The sequence below is a fragment of the Hypanus sabinus genome, chromosome 12 (assembly GCF_030144855.1).
Source record: "Hypanus sabinus isolate sHypSab1 chromosome 12, sHypSab1.hap1, whole genome shotgun sequence".
Classification (NCBI taxonomy): Eukaryota; Metazoa; Chordata; class Chondrichthyes; order Myliobatiformes; family Dasyatidae; genus Hypanus; species Hypanus sabinus.
The window spans coordinates 41,181,683-41,198,882 of NC_082717.1; the positions used below are offsets into that span (position 1 = coordinate 41,181,683).

General features: G+C 37.3%; 1 protein-coding gene across 1 annotated transcript in view; it reads left to right on the forward strand.

Moving 5' to 3' along the window:
* The first annotated feature begins 6,539 nt into the window (after positions 1-6,539).
* Positions 6,540-17,200, forward strand: part of eprs1 (glutamyl-prolyl-tRNA synthetase 1) — a 55,013-nt gene continuing 44,352 nt past the window's right edge. The window contains exons 1-3 of the mRNA XM_059985822.1: positions 6,540-6,733; positions 10,162-10,246; positions 13,562-13,661. Coding sequence (XP_059841805.1) covers positions 6,691-6,733; positions 10,162-10,246; positions 13,562-13,661 — 228 coding nt within the window. The 5' untranslated portion in view covers positions 6,540-6,690. The remainder of the gene's footprint in view (positions 6,734-10,161; positions 10,247-13,561; positions 13,662-17,200) is intronic.

A 17,200-nucleotide genomic window follows, 5' to 3' on the forward strand; every position in this document is an offset into this window, starting at 1 on the left:
CCTGAATCTTGAGGCTACGCCCCCAAGTTCCAGTCTCAGATACCAGAGGAAAGAACTTCCCTGCCTCTATCTTATCTATCTCTTTCATAATTGTTTGTGAGTGTCTATAAGATACTCTCTTATTCTTTTGAATTTCAGTGAGCATAGTCCCAAGCAACTCAATCTCTCTTCACCAGTGACGCAATCTGCCCTCAAGAATCAGACTAGGATCTCCTCTGCACTGTCTCCAAAGCCAGTGGATCTTTCCTCAAGTAACCATAGTCAATATTCTCACTTGACAATGATATGCTTTTAATTACCACTGTTGATTATGATTTTTCATTGCTACATCACATTTTCTGTTGACTTGCCTTCATAGATGTACACACATCACATTTTCACATGAGGCTTTTCAGGTCTGCATTCATTTCAAGAGACTATTATGGGGTTTCATAAGCCTCAAATATCCTATTGTCCATGAAGGGATGAGTAAGTACATTTTAACATTTCCTTTCCAATTGATTTTGATTCTACCAGTGTTTCACCTCTGAAAAACAATCCCTCAGAAAAGCTGATTATAATGAAGTACCAGACAAGACTGGTAATCCTCACATATTAACTGTGCAATTCATGCAGAATTCTATAAAATGATGAGCTTTGTTGTTGCTTCTTCATCAATGGCATTATTATGGAGATCCAATTCTTTGTGCCTGCAATTTGTCTTTCCTGGAAAAAGAAATGCATGTGTCACAGTGATAGCTATTTATATTTTATTTCCTGGAGAGAAGGCAAACTGTCTCAAGTGTCTGCATGCCCAGAAGCAGTCACAACATTGTCTTCTAGGTTCTGGCGCAGGTCCCCTTATGTAATCACCTTGAGAGGTTTTGATCAGTCGCCAAATGTGTATCAACACAGAATACCTCAAACTAAAATGTCACAGCAAGTAAGTTCCTTTAAGTTTGAGAATAGCATGAGCAGAGACTTCAGCAAGTTCTAGAATTTTCTACAGGTCTTTTGCTGTTACTCTTGGGTTCTTTTTCACCTACTTCAGCATTGCATGTTGTGTTCTTGGTGTGATCTTTCCACGATGTTCACTCCTAGGGAGAGTAACAACAGTACTGAGATCCCTCCATCTGTAGACAACTTTTCTTCCCGTGGATTGATGAACACTCGGGTCTTTAGAAATGCTTTTGTAGCCTTTTCCAAAGTTCCTCTGAAAGTTGTTTTGTTTGAGGCAACGTACACATAAACAGACCTTTCTTGAGAAGAGCAGGCTCTGTCAGTAACCTGACATGATGTGTCTTTTTTAGTGGGCTGTGAACCTCTACAACCCACACGTCCAATCTCATCTCACTGATTGGACCACATAACTCCAGCCTTTGTAGAAGAATTACCCCAGAGGTTCACATGCTTTTCTCAACAAATGCATGTAATATTAGATCATTTTTCTCAATAAATATATGAACAAGTATAATGTTCCTCTGTTATTTATTTAATTTTGTTCTCTTTATCTAGTTTTAGGACATTGGAAGATCTGATCACATTTTAGGTCATAGATATGCAGAAATAGAGAACATTCTACAGGATTACAAACTTTCTACCACAATTGTAGCTCTCCATACCCCTACTATCCATGTACATATCCAAACTTCTTTTAAAAGTTGAAATTGAGCTCAGATTCACCTGTTGTGCTGACAGCTCATTCCACACTCTCACAATTCTCTAAGTGAAGGAGTTTCCCCTCAAGTTCCCCTTAAACGTGTCACCTTTCACCCTTAACCTCGGGTTGTAGTCCCATCCATTCTCAGTGGAGTCTGCTTACATTTACCCTATCTGCATGCAGCTTTATCAAATCTCCTCTCAATCTTCTATATTCTAAAGAATACAGTCAGAACCTAATCAATCTTTCCTCATTACTCAAGCCCTTCAGACTCCTTGTAAATTTTCATTGTACTCTTTCTTGTTTACATCTTACCAGTAGGTAGGTGACCAAAACTGTATGCAATACTCCAAATTAGACCTCACCAACATCTTGTACAAAATCAACATAACTTCTCATCTCCTGTACTCAACACATTGATTTATAAAGGTTTACTTTCCTTGGACTGAAAGAGGAGGCTGAAGTGTGACCTGATAGAAATATATGTTTACGAGAGACATAGTTACACTAATTGATCAAAATGTTTTTAGCTGTGTTAGGGGTGTCAGAAACAAGAGGGTATAGTTTAAGGTGAGAGAAGATTTTAGGAAGATTTATATACAAGAGTATGGTTGATAACTGGAACATGCTGCTAGGGAGGAGGTTATTATTACATATTGGTTACTATTATATTTAAGAAGCATTTAGAAAGACACAAATAGTCAAGATAAATAGGACAGGTGCTGCTAGGGAAAAAGTTGGCATGGAGTGAGGGGACCAATTCTGTATTGTAGAACTCTGACGCTGTATGTCTACAAAAGGCTTCAGAAATGGATATGTATAAATTGGTATTTGGAAAAAGACAGATTTTGGATTTATGTACTAGGACTTGGTGTCCAATATGAATTGACTATAGTTTGTTTTGCACTGGGTGACCAGAGGCATTGACTTTCTTCCAAGTCTTAGTACACAATTTTGCACGTATAGTGGTGCTAGAAAGTTAGTGAAACCTGTAGAATTTTCTGTTTCTGCATAAATATGACCCAAAATGTGATCAGATCTTCATGCGTCCTAAAACTGGATAAAGAGAACCCAATTAAATAAAAAATACAAAAATCATTATATGAGAAAAATTATCCAATATTACAAGAATTTGTTGGAAAATGTATGTGAACCTCTGGGGCAATGCCTTCTACAAAAGCTACTTGGAGTCAGGTGTTCCAATCAATGAGATGAGATTGGAGGCATGGGTTGCAGAGGTGCCCTGTCCTATAAAGAAGAACACACAAGTCAGGTTACTGACAGGGCCTGCTCTTGTCAAGTAAGATCTGTTTATGTGCACCATGCCTTGATCAAAACAACTTTCAGAGGACCTTGGATGAACTGTACAGCTACATGAAGCTGGAAAAGGCTACAAAATTATTTCTAAAGACTTGAGTGTTCATCAGTACACAGTAAGGGAAGTTGTCTATAAATGGAGGAAACTCAGTACTGTTGCTACTCTCCCTAGGAGTGGGCGTCCTGCAAAGAGCACATCAAGAGCACAATATGCAATGCTGAAGGAGGTGAAGAAGAACCTAAGGGTAACAGCAAAAGACTGGCAGAAATCTCTAAATCTTGCTAAAGTCTCTGTTCATGTGTCCACTATAAGAAAAACACCAGACAAGAATGGTGTTCATTGAAGGACAGCACAGAGGAAACCACTGCTCCCCTAAAAAAATTGCTGCAAATCTCAAGTTTGCAAAAGACCACCTGGATGTTCTACAATGCTTCTGGAACAATGTTCTGTGGATAGATAAGACAAAAGTTGAACTTCTTGGCAGAAATGCATAATGTTCTGTTTGGAGGAAAAAGGGCACTTCACACCAACACCAAAAACTCATCCCAACTGTGAAGCATGCTGGAAGGAGCATCATGGTTTGGGGCTGCTTTACTGCCTCAGGGTCTGGACAGCTTGTACTCATTGAGGGGACAATGAATTCAAAATTGTAACAAGACATTTTACAAGAGGATGTCAGGGTAGCAGTTTGTCACCTGAAGCTTAAATGAAGTTGGATAATACAACAAGACAATGATCTGAAAGACGAGTAAATCAACAACTAAAAGATTTAAAATGAAGAAAATTTGTGTTTTGAAAGACAGAGTCAAAGTCCTAACCTTAATCCTACAGAAATTTTGCATAAGGACCTGAAGTAAGCTGTTCATGCAAGGAAGCCCACCAACATCCCACAGTTGAAGCAGTTTTTGTAAGGAGGCACGACCTAAAATTCCTCCAAGCCGATATGCAGGACTGTTCAACAGTTACCAGAAATATTTATTGAAGTTTTTGCTGTACAAGGGGGTCACACCAGTTACTGAAAGCAAAGGTTCACATACTTTTCCCAACAAATACAAGTAATATTGGATCATTTTCTCAATAAATAAATGAACAAGTATAATGTTTTTGTGTTATTTATTTAATTGCATTCTCTTTATCTAGTTTTAGGACTTACATGAAGATCTGATCACATTTTAGGTCATATTTATACAGAAATACAGAAAATTCTACAGGGTTCACAAACTTTCTAGCACGAGTGTATGGTCCTGGTGAAGGTCAATGGGAGTAAGCGGTCTAAATGGTTTTGGCATGGACTATATGGGCCAAAGGGCCTGTTTCTGTGCTGTACTTCTGTATGACTCCATGACTCTGAGCCAGCCTATCCAATCTCTCCCCATAACTAGTCCTTCAATCCAAGCAACAAACTGGAGAATCTCCTCTGTACCCTCTCTATTGCAATCACATTCTTCCTATAATGTGAGCACTAGAAAATGCATTATACACCAAGAACTGACTAACCAGTGTTCTGCAAAGTTGTAACATTGTGTCCCAACTCTGATATTCTGTGCCCTGATCCATGAAAATAAGCATGGCATATGCTTTCTTCACCAGCTCATCCACCTGTGCAGCCACTTTCAGGGAAGTAATTAAGTGTTCCAAGCAATTATGCTCAAATATCATATGATGAAACAGCCTTACAAAACATTATGCTTTGCTCTGACCATTCGCTACTTTGATTGGGAGAATTGCGCAAATGGCTCGTCATTGCGCAAAGCCAGAGAAGATTTAAAAAGCCAGGAGTTTCTTTCAGCAGGAGATTTGATTGGGAGAAGTACACAGACACAGATGCTGATCATTGCGCAAGGCCGCTGAAAAAGTTCTGGGCTAAAAGGGAGACACTGCTTAGTGGAGCAGTTGTTGGAGTAGCGTGAGTCAGAGTAGTAGGGCTTTGGCAAGGAGGGGCCTAAGCGAGGTAAGGAGGTAAGTTACTTTCATATCTCTTTTTTCTTCTAATTTAAGAATAGCGGGCATGACTGCAGGTCCAGTTTTCTGCTTTGGGTGTCAGATGAGGGATATCTGGGAGACTTCCAGCCAAGCCATCCTCTTTTCTCAGAGCTGCCGTCAGATAGAAGTTACACATGGCTCAGGACTTACACCAGCAGGTTCAAGACCAGTTATTATCCCTCAACCATCAGGCTCTTGAACAAAACGGGATAACTAGGATCATTCTATTTCTGACGTTCCCACAACTGAAGGTCTCACTTTAAGGACTTGTCATCTCATTATTTCATGCTCTTGTTATTTATTGCTAATTTATCTATATTTGCATTTGCAGAATTTGTTGTTCATTGATCCTGATTACAGTTATTTTTCTATAGATTTGCTAAGTATGACTGCAGGAAGAAGAATCTCTGGGTTGTATCTGGTGACATGTTTGTACTCTTGATAATAAATTTTACTTTGAACTTTAAATGCAGTTCTGGTCGTTATACTGCAGCAAAGATGTGATTAACTAAGAGGAGCCATCATTATGTGCAGTGCCGTGCCAAGCAAGAGAAAGTGCAGAAAAGTTTAACAAAGATGTTGCAAACAAGAGAAAATCTCCAGGTGCTAGAAATCCAAGCAACACACACAAAATGATGGAGGAACTCAGCAGGCCAGGCAGCATCTTTGGAAAAGACTTTTCGGGCTGAAACGCTTCAGCAGGACAAAGTTGTTGTCTGGATTAATTAACACGTACAAACAAGCTGAAAAAACTCAGCAGGTCGGGCTGAAACATTGACTGCTCGTTTCAACTGATGCTGCGAGAGCTGCTGAGTTAATCCAGCTTGTTTGTACATGTTGATTTGACCACAGCATCTGCAGTGCACTTTGTGTTGTCTGGGTTAAAGAGCTTGAGTTATAAGGAGAGAAAGGATTGGTTGGGTCTGTTTTCCTTGGAGCAAAGGGTGCTGAGAGGCGTCACGATGGAGATATATAAACTTATGAGGCATAAATAAGTGTGCTTCTCATGGGAAGAGTGTCTAGTTTATGATGAGGGAGGACGTTTGATAGGGATCTGAGGAGTAAAGATATTCACACAGAGTAGTTGGTACCTTGAATCAAAGAAGGTGGGTGAAGGCAAGAACAGTAACAACATTTAAGAGGCATCAGGTACTTGAATGAGCAAGACACAGAGGGAGGGTAATGGAACTAAATCAGTCATGTAGGATTAATACAGTTAAGTATGCTGCTCGGCAAAGTGGCGGTAGACCAAAGGGCCCATCTCCGAGTCTATGCTTCAAATTTAGAAGTTTACTTGTTCACGTGCTTCTGTAAAGTACGTGCTCTTTAAACATTACAACATTTCAGTCGATGCCAACTCCTCCCCCATCCTCTCCACCTCAAAGGCTGGTCTTTTCAGTTTGTAGAAATTGTCTAATACGTGGCAGACTGCAAAACATTGTTATGACAATTATACATCAAAAATACAAAATGTTCGTTGTAAGCAGTTCCTCACTGTTAATCCGTGTGCCTTTTAAATTCGTCGTTTCAGATGAGATGAAATGTTGCAGACAAAGGTAATTCGAACCCCCCAGCGATGACTGGGCAGTCTGAGTGAAAGGTTTCCGGAGGAAGCGGTCATGGGGGAAGAATGATCCTGTAGCGCCCGGAACTCGTCAGTTTCGCTTCATCGCGGGAGCGACTTCAGAGTGAAGCAGTCGGAGAGCGGTGACGGCTGTCACTGAGGCTGAGGTGATCAGCGGCACAGCAGATGGCTTTGAGTCTATCCGTGGACGCGTCCAGCCCTCCGTTAGGTGAGTGTAAAGTGTTAGGTGACTGAGAGCGAGAGACCTGCCGGAGCCTCCTGCGCAGCACACGGTATTGCATCATGTGCGTTCCTCCAGGCATGCAGGCTTGACAGGACGAGGGGCTGAGAGTGTGTAGGATGGGAATCACCCAGCTGTTTATTCGCCCATAATATTTATTTTCTAACAATTGCCTAAAATACAAAGTTAAAAAAGGGATGCAGGCGTAACATCAATATTTTTTTCTTTAAAAATATTGCATTTGTTATGATTTTAAAGCTATTTTAATTCCTTTAAGGTTTTAATTTCCTGTCTGTCTTTAGATTCTTTGCAGTAGGTATCAAATTTAAGTTGGAGTGTGAATTACGTTTGCGAGAAATTAAAGGACCAGCGACATGATCGGCTGACCAATTTTAATTGGACAATAAATGGGTGTGGTTCTGGTGATTTAAAATACACTTATGGCACAGAAGCTGTTTATAATTGTAAACTCTATTCTGATGCTGACACGTTCATACCCAATTAATATTTTTCATTTCAAGATAATAGTGGTATATTGAGAAAAATTAGTTCAGTGGTTTTCATCTGCAGAGGGAGGGGAAGAAAGGATACTTAGGACAAATAAGTCCTGCACTACTGAAGGATAGTGACAAGGGTTTTCTTGCATACCTTGACAGATGGATCTGCAGCCAAATCAGATGTTTCTGATTTGCCTGCAGGTAATGTTGCAACCTAGCATCTTGTACTGTACCCCAAAGCATAAACTTAAAAACACTTAATTAAACCTGAATCTGGTCAAATAAATACTCTGTAGAGGATGATAAAGGCTTTCTGAACCTTCACTTTTTTGTATCGAAGTAGATTCTATTTAGTTAGGACTATGGGATATATTATGAGAGTCAAGAAATTAACCAATATGTCTACTTAATGTATTTTTCATTACTACCATGTAATCTTGAATTAGAATGCTGACAGGTTTTATTAATTTGTATTTTGTAGCACAATCACTACTGTCCTCTTGAAATCAGCTACTTTTGCCTGATTTATCACATTTCAGTTGAAGTGCACTTATTGGAGAGTGTCTTGGACGATCCAATTAGTCTTTGCTATACAATAGAATATAAGTATATGTAACAGTTATATATATATTGAATATATATATATAGAATATAAGTATATGTAACAGTAATATATATTGATATATTAAATGAGTGGCGACACTTGCAGGTTGATCCTAACACACCTTTAGGGTGTGTCAGTTGTTAATGTAAAGGACGCATTTCATTGCATGCTTCGATGTGCACGTGATAAACTTGAATCTTGAAAGAATACTGGCACATATTTCTTGTGATCTTATAATTCGGGAAATATGAAATATTGAAGCTCTGTTCTTGAAACAACTCTATGATAGTTGATAAGCCAAATAAATTGACCAATGAGATTCAAACTGACTTCTGATACCTTGGGCTGTCATTGTGTTTAATGCACCAAAGAAGAGAAGTGTTAAATATGTGGTAATTATTTAAGGAGGGCTAATGATGTCAATAGTTAGATATTTAAACCTTCTGTGAAATTGAGATCTCAGATTTTAAAAGTGAGCTACAATATTTACATATTTTAAATGTTGATTCTTTTAACTGGTTGTGTCCATATCTGATATGTCTTGTTATTTAGAGTTTAGTTGATAATAATTTTAGTAAAAAACATTGTGTGCCTTGCTCTTTGTTCCTCTGACTGTTATATCAACTGCATCCCTCACATGGTCAATAACTCCCATCCCTCCCAATTGTCCTGCCCACTACGGTCAATTTATGGTGGCTAAATCACCTACCAATATGTCTTTGGAAAGGGAAAATGTACAGACTGGTGTGCAGCATCCAGGGTGAAGATTGAACCTACGCCATTGGAACCATATAGGAGCAACACCAACAGCTGCACTATTGTGCTGCTCCAACTATTTTATGTGGCATTTACCTTGTACTACATAATCACTGTAATTTAAAACATCATGCGTGCACTAATTGGGTTTGCTTGAGTGTGCTTAAAACCCTTGAGCAATTTTATAATTTAAGATTAATAGTTTGATTGTTTTTAAGTTTGGTGAGCGATATCGATCCCCTCTGTGTATAGCATTTCCGTTGCTGAAAGGAAAATAAGCAAAACTGTATTGGCCAAAGCTTCTCCATCTGGTGGATACCAAAGCAGGATGCTCACCACTGTCTCTTGTGCATACAAACTATAATCTAGTTAGATTGGCTCTTAAATAATAAGGTAAAGAAAATGTTTTCAAACCTGTGTTACAGTTACAATTAATCTTAAAATGATAAGAGCATTGATTATGGGAGCAGCAAGTCTTACTGTTCTGATGAGTAGAATTGCTGCAGTGCAGATAAGATGGCAAGGTGGGGTGCTTCTGATGTTTTGCCCTATCCAGTAAAAAGTTGGTGCAAGGTAAGTGCAAGAAAAATGCAGTCTCCATTCAACACACCTGGTGGTGCTGTTTAGCATTGATGATTGGGTGAAAATGTCAGTTGCTCTTGTTTTACTTTGGATGGCTTTTCACCTTGCATCCAATCTTCCAATCTGCAATGCAGCAATTATTCAAGCCATTAGAACTCTGGTGGTTACTGAAGTAATTATTGATTATGTGGTTTTCAAAAAATGAAATTGGAAATGAAAATAAACTTGTATTTAATGTTTTATGTATTTTGTTTAATGGACAACTTAAATAAGTTAATCTTTCAAACCCCATTTTTCTTGCTATTCTTAACCTCATAGAACTGAAAATCAGTTTTCCTCATCACTTTTTGTTAAGTATTAAAATTGAATACAGTAATGTAGCACTTCCTTCATTAGCAACAGAACCAGCATGATTTAAGTGAGAATTGATTAGTACTTTGCAAGGTTAATGCAGATTTGTTTTCAAAACTGTTGTTGAAGCCTTTGCTCAACCAAACCGCCTTAGCAACTCTGAACTCTGCAAGCTTTATGTACAACAAAAAAATTCATGTAAATTTAAAAGGAAACAAATCAAATTTGGTGGAGTTGACAATTCATTGCAGTAGGTTTTAGGGAAGGAACTAACCAAGTGGTGCCAAAAGTATCTTCACAAGTAAGGGGATGTGAGAATTAGTAATTGCAAATGTTTGATGCAACTTTAACTTTAGCATTCAAATCATGACTGTTGACATTTACTAGGAGGATTGATTTTGAGGACTGGACTATTAATGTTAGAGTTTTTGTAATTTTCTTAATGACATTTCATACTGTTGGTAGCTATGCACTGCAAAGATTAGGTGTGTTTTGTAAATAGTATTGTCTGGGATATTATTCTGAACTTTGAGACCATTTCGCATATTATAAAGTCATTGTTCACTTAAATTGGATTTGTGATTTCAAACTAGAAATCTGTGGAATGTAATTGTTCCCTTTTGCAGGTGTATTGCTAACTGTTGAGCACACCAAAGATTATGTCAACGTTTTGGTTGAAGAGGGTAAGGAGAACACTCTGCGAGTTTCTGAGTAAGTATTGTTTTAAGTGGATACTTGGAATTATTGCACCCTCTTTCAACTTCAAAGATTTTTTAAAAACAATAAATCATCCTTCTGAATATTATAGATTATGTCTTCCTCTTGCTGAATTAATAAAATATTAATGTGTATAGAAAGATGAAGGAAATGTGTTCCTTAGCCTTTGTTGCTGCTACTTGGAAATTAAAAATAATGCTAGGAGTAATGTAACAATGGCTTATTTTTAATGGTTTTAATTATTAAGTCATCACTCAGGATTATTTTTATTATGTATTGACTTCAGCTTGAAATTCTATTTAAATATTCTATGAGCAAGCAACATTTTGGCTATCTTGTCACTGAATTATTAGCATTTCTGTGAAATAGGAACGGTGGCTGAATCGCATGTAGTAGTAACAGGATTGTGGTATGTACAAATGAGCTGTTGATGGTTAAATGCCAACATTTTCTATTCTGTTTATTGACACACCTTTTCAGATAGGGCAGACAAGCACTATAGACTGCTTTCATAGTAATCTCAATCAGCATACATATTCCATAAATCTAATCTCTTCATTTTCCTCATAACTACTACTTTTAAACTGTGCCAAACACATTTTAGCTCATTGATTCTGTACTTAAACTCCTACAAAAAATTCTTTTCAAATTTATATCCTTGACTGTTCTTTCACCCATCCAAACTTCTGATCTGCTTCTTATATTCCTTCCACTATTGCTTCTCTAAAGCAGTGGATCATTAGGCATTGATAAAATCCTCTATGTACTTCAGCAATCATCCTTTGGTTTGTATAATTTCATTATAATCTCTTGTTTGAGTACATAAAGTTAGAGCATAGGCACTGAGGACTGAAATGAAGTTTTATTTTCAAAAACAAGATAGTGAATGCTTGACTGGTCCTCTTCAAAATAAACTGGATTCTTTTGTTTTTAATTTATTGAGTTTCTTGGTTTTTGTCCTGTTTAAATTTTGCATTTTGAGGGCATTAAGTATTGGAAATGTATCTAGTTGGTAACTCTCAGTCTGAATATCAACATCTGTTGGTATATACTGTGCAATTTGAGGTACATGTAAACTAATGGGATATGATTCTCAAGTGTGATAAGCCAAGTTGCAAAAGACAAACTTGAGCATTTTTGTTTGCAACTTCCTATAAGAGATTTAAAATTTTGGATTTGTATTTTTTGATTTCTATAAATGACCTCTGATTATGCAGTTGGATGGGTTAGTAGGTTTGGAGATGGTGGTGTGGATAGTGTAGAAGATAGTCAAAGGATACAGCAGGATATAGATTACTCACAGATACAGGCAGGGAAATGGCAGGTGTGAAGTGTTGCATTTTAAGAAATGCTATGTAAAGAGACAATACACTGTTAATGGCAAAATCCTCAAGTGTTGATGTGCAGAGGGATCTTGGGGTTCTGAAAAATGTTTTAAGTAGTCAAGTTATTGGGGGCAATATGGAGCCATGAACCAAGATGGCAGCTTAACGTGGAGGCTCAGTACAACCTTGCACTAAACAACTTTAAAACCCTGAGTTAACAATACCAACTGAACTCGGGCAATGTCAAAAATGACTACAATCAAAGACTGTGATATCTTCACCTGAAAACGTGGCTCCAAAAAATCGAAAATCAACACTTCATCGACAAAGCAAGATGAAGAAGTTTCTAGCAACATGGCAGAGCTAACAGTGGTGCTAGATGAATTAAAATTACTTTGCTCTGAGTTTGGATCCAAACTGGACAGTATAGATGACTGCTTGGGTAAGATGGCCAGCTCTGTCGTTGTCTTGGAAAACAATATGTCGGAGGTGAAGCGAAATGTTTCTTCTAATACTGCACGGATGGTAGAGGCTGAAAACTGAATAATGGCAGCAGAGGAGCGCATGGAAAAGAACAAGGCTGAAACTAACCAATGCCATGAAATGAATTGCCTACCTGGAATCCAAGACTGAGAATCAGAGTCAAAGGAAAAATTTGCAGTTGTTCGGCCTCTGGGAGGGCACTAAAGGGAACTGACCACTGCTGGAATTCGTACAAGACATGCTACTGCGCTGGCTGGAGCTGGACACCGACAGATCCTTCATCCTAGAAAGAGTTTGCCAAACTTTAGCACAGTCGAAACCAAACCAGAGCAGAGCAGTTCTCATTCAGTTTCTGAAATTTCAAGATCGGGAGTTTGTTTTCTGCTCCATTAAACAGCGTGGAAACCTGTTTAATGTGTGGAAACATTTATTGGAGTTTTTTGGACATCAAGGTGCACAGTCATTTTGAAATAGCTGTGTGTTGTTGAGTGCTTCTGTGGTTTTTTTCCTGATGTTTTTGTTTTATTTCTTTAGTAAATATGTGAAGTATGTGAAATGTTATATCTCTTTTTCTTTGATAGTAAAAAACATGAGGATATATTTCACTATTTAGTTTAATTATTGTTTATTTGTATATGTGAAATATATGTAAAATTTAATGAAAATATTGTTTAAAAAAAGTAGTTGAGTTATTAATTTCAAGAGTCGGGAAGTTATGTTGCAGCTTTATTAAACCCTTCTAAGGCAGCGTCCAGAGTATTACATCAATTACTGTTTGTCCTGTTATAGTAAGGATTTGGAGAGGATGCAGAAGAGTCTTACCAGAATGCTTCCTGGGCATGTGCTATAAGGAGAGGTCGGACAAACTTAGCTGAGAGTAGAGCCAATAGAGGTTTATTAGATTCTGAGAGGCATAGGTAGAGTAGACAGCCAGTATTTTTATCCTAGGGTCAAAAACTAATTGTAGAGGACATGCATTTAAAGTAAGAGGGGATAAGTTGAAAGATATATAGCAAAAGAAAGATATATAGGGCGAGTTGTTTTTTACACAGGGAATGGGGATGTGCTTCAAGGGGTGGTGGCATTAAAGGCAGATATGATGGAAGTATTTTTGAGACTCTTGGATAAACACAAGGATATGTAGGGAATGGAAGGATATGAACATTGTGTTTGCAGCTGGGTTTATTTTAATAGGCATTTAATTAGTTCAGCATAACTAGTGGGCTGAAGGACCTGTACTTGTGATGTACTATTCTATGTTCTATTTGACTCAACAAATATTACATGTACCATCCATAGTATATGGCATTCTGCACTATCACCTTTTCATGCAGTCCCAACATTTGAAATCTGTTATACTCAATTGATCCCAAATAAGAGGTCACATATACTTTAAGAAAATATTTTTAAAGATAAAATATAAAACAAATTATTTAGAGCAGTTGCTGAGTAATATTAATTAGTGTTGCCACTGTGATGTATTCTATTTTTAATATTACAGAAATGTCACTTTTAATGATGTGATTTCCATTGTTCGCTATCTGGCTCGAGTTGCTACCGACAGCAAGCTCTATGGTTTCAATCTGCTGGAACATGCTGAGGTAAAAAGTTGACTTTTAGGTTGGTAACGCAATGATTAATTGGACACCTTGGATGGATGTCATCTCTATACAATCAGAGCAGCATTAAAACACCCTGGTCATTTTGTCAACCTGGAAGACTTTTGAGTGTGGACTGCACACAAAAAGCATTTTCTCAATCATTTGTGAATTTATTAATATTTAGATGGGGGATGACATTCTCTTAAAGTGTAGCAAGTAATGTTTTCGGATAATTGTTGGCAGTGTTTTCACATGAACACATAAGCAGTATAGATCTTATAATTTACCCATTTGAGGTGCAAGGAAATTTTTCACTTTTGTTGTTTTTTCACATTTTCTTTAAATATTTTAGTTAATAAATTTTAGAAATTTCCTGTGATCTTCCAGTCTTTCATTATTGCTGTTTATTATTGGCTAGTGTTCCACTTGTTAAGTTACGTGGTCCCTCCGCTAAGAAGCTTGTATCATAAAGTCATGGAACTGAATAACATAGCCCAACTCATCCATGCTGACCACGTGGCCTAATTAAGTTACCTTATTTGCCTTTGTTTGCCCTTATCCTTTTAAACTTTCCTATCCATATACCAATCCAAACATCTTTTAAACTTTGTTATTGCCCCCACTTCTTCCGATCTTTCCAAATAAGAGGTGAAGTCAGAGTAAGAAGTGGTGGGGTGGGGGGGGGGGGGTGAGGAAGAAGTACGAGGTGACTTCTTTCTTTCTAGTCTTGGTCAAGGGTCTTGGCCTGAAACGTCGACTGTTTACTCTTTTGCATAGATGCTGCCTGGTGAGCTGAGCACCTCCAGCACACTGTGTGTATTGCTCTAAATTTTCAGCATCTGCAGAACCTCTTGTGTCATTAACTTAAGAAAAAAATGATTGGATATGTATTCTCCACAGGCTTAATTTAATTTTTTTCTGGCCATTGTGTCTTGAAAAGTTACAAGCATTGCACTTTTTAAAAATATTCTCTAGATTGAAGTTTTGATTGACCTGGTGAAATACAGAACAAGTTTTTCAGGTTTCTATTCTATTCAGGCATTCTTTGCTTTGATTTTTATTACATTAAAGGTATTAACCTACCCATATAAATTGGTAATTAATCCCAGAAAGAGACTATTTTATTTACAGTTGCCAGTGAATCTGGAAAGCATATGAGATGTACTGTGAAAGCAAGGCCTCACTGCCACGTCCACTTCTCTGGTTTACTACAACCTATGCCAGTTGGGACAGATGGAAGTAATTTTGCTATGCTACTTAGCATTGTAATAAACTTGCAGTAGAGATGGTATGTTAAATTAGAAAGTTAGGTGTGCAAAATATGTATTGCATGATGCCAGTTTAAAACTATAATTTTCTGCTTTCTTAAATTGTTATGGGAAAGTGAATGTAAAAGCAAAATACCATGGATTTTGGAAATTGAAACTGGAAGTGCTGAAGAGATTCAGCAAGTTATTTGATGTTACTTGAGGGTGGAATGGATTTAATATTTTGGGTGGGTCCTTTCATATATGCTAATGAAAGGTTATTGGTCTGAAACACTTAATTGTTTTTCCCCTCTCTACTGATGCTGCTTTTCTTGCTGTCCAAAGGACAGGAGTTCTAAATGCCCCAAAAACAATGGTCGAGAACAACCATGTATAAATTCAAACATTAGCATGAATTTGGAAAGAATCAGAAACAGCTAAGGATGATAATTTAAAGTATAAAAAGTGAGCAATGAGACTTGCTTCAAAAAGCAGGTGTCGCTAACATGATAAATTTAAAGAAAATAGCAAACAATCTGAATGATTTATAATAGAGAAAGGCATCCCAGACCTCCAGAAAGCCAACAGTGAATTGAAGGAACATGAATTTGACAAAATTAACTAATCTATTAAAATACAAAACCAGATGTTTTTATCAACCATGTTTTTAAAGGAATTTAGTGTGAACTTTGACGCCCTAAATTAAAACCTGTTGAAGTTCTCTCTATTTAAAAAAATATTCTGTTCGTAAGAAATGACAGATGGGAGTCAAGGAATTAGTAGACAAGTTAAATTAACATCAGTAAATAGTTCTTTGTTAAATTTTCAGTTGAGCATAAGGATGCCACGTTTGCTAAACCTGATTGACTTTAATAAAGTACTTATTTTAATGAAAAAAATGATTGAAGTGCTTATAGATGAGTATTAGAAGCAACTGATAATGTCCTTAATTTTGCTGAAGTTGAGTGCAATGGAACAAGGCAAATTATTAACTTAAAAACTGTTTGTCAAAGCCACAGACACAGTGAGTCAGATATTCTTATTGGACTACTACTATATTTGTAGTAGTGTGCTGTAAAGATCTATGTATGGGTTACAGCTGTTCACTATTTATAAATTGCTTAGCTGATGGCATAGAAAGACAGGCAATCATTTTTGTCAGTGGCAAAACGATAGATAAGATCTATATGCAATGTTATTTGAAGCATGTGATGTATATTAATAGTTGAGATGCATCTCGATATCTAATGGATTTCAATGTGAATTTTTCCCAATTTGAACAAGAGTCATGAAATGGAATGCATATAGTGAACGTCACAAATGACCAAATTTCTAAAGACTTGAGGATCATCTTCCTAAGTAAATAAAATGGTATGCATAGGTGGAAGAAAAGGATCAAATCTAATGGAATGCTAGCTTTTTATGCAGTTGATTATGATGCAAGTAGATAGAATTGCACTACAGCTATATTGTGATGTCGGGGATTTTATATTGCGCTTGGAAATGTGAAAAATTTTTATGGATTAGTTAAGATAAGTGACTAATATTTGGTTTCTGAGAGGCTTCCAGCCTTTTAGAGTTTTATAAAGTTCTAGCACCACTGGCAGAATTTGCTTTAACCTTCGTTCCTAAGCCCTGGAATTCCAGAAGCTTAGGAACCTGAAGGTTTTTCAGAGGGAATTCCAGGGCTTGGGAAGTTGAAGGTTAAAGGAAAATCTGCCAGTGGTACTGGAACAGATACATTTAGGAATGATGAAAAGGTTTGTTTGGCAGATTGAGGCTGAAAACGTTACTGAGGCCTGGATGAAATTGTGGAGGATAAGAATTTCCACACCTATATCAGAACTCTGTGTGCAACAGTGCAAAATTATAGTGAGTTAATGGAATTGTGCAAGTTAGGTCACAGGATCATCCAAAATTCTTACAGATTAGAACATAAGAGGAAGTCATCAATAAATGATCAAACCTTGAGGAAGTTAGGAAGGCATGGATATGTATTTCACAACTAATGAATTGGCACTGTGCAGAATCAGACAATGTTGCAGAGATGGAATGACATGCCCTCATGATAGAACTGAGGTCAGAAGGCATCAAGTGTGCATGTTTGTCTGATTTGTCTGACAGGAATGAGGATGGAATTGAAGTTGCCATATGACTTGGACTTCACTCTTCCCAGTCAGATGAAGTTTGCTTGTCCAGCAATGAGTACTGTACTGATAGTTTTTTCACGTTAAAGAACATACAAGGATAAGAGAGTGGTGAGGCAGGTACGGAAGACTGTAGATGCTGGAA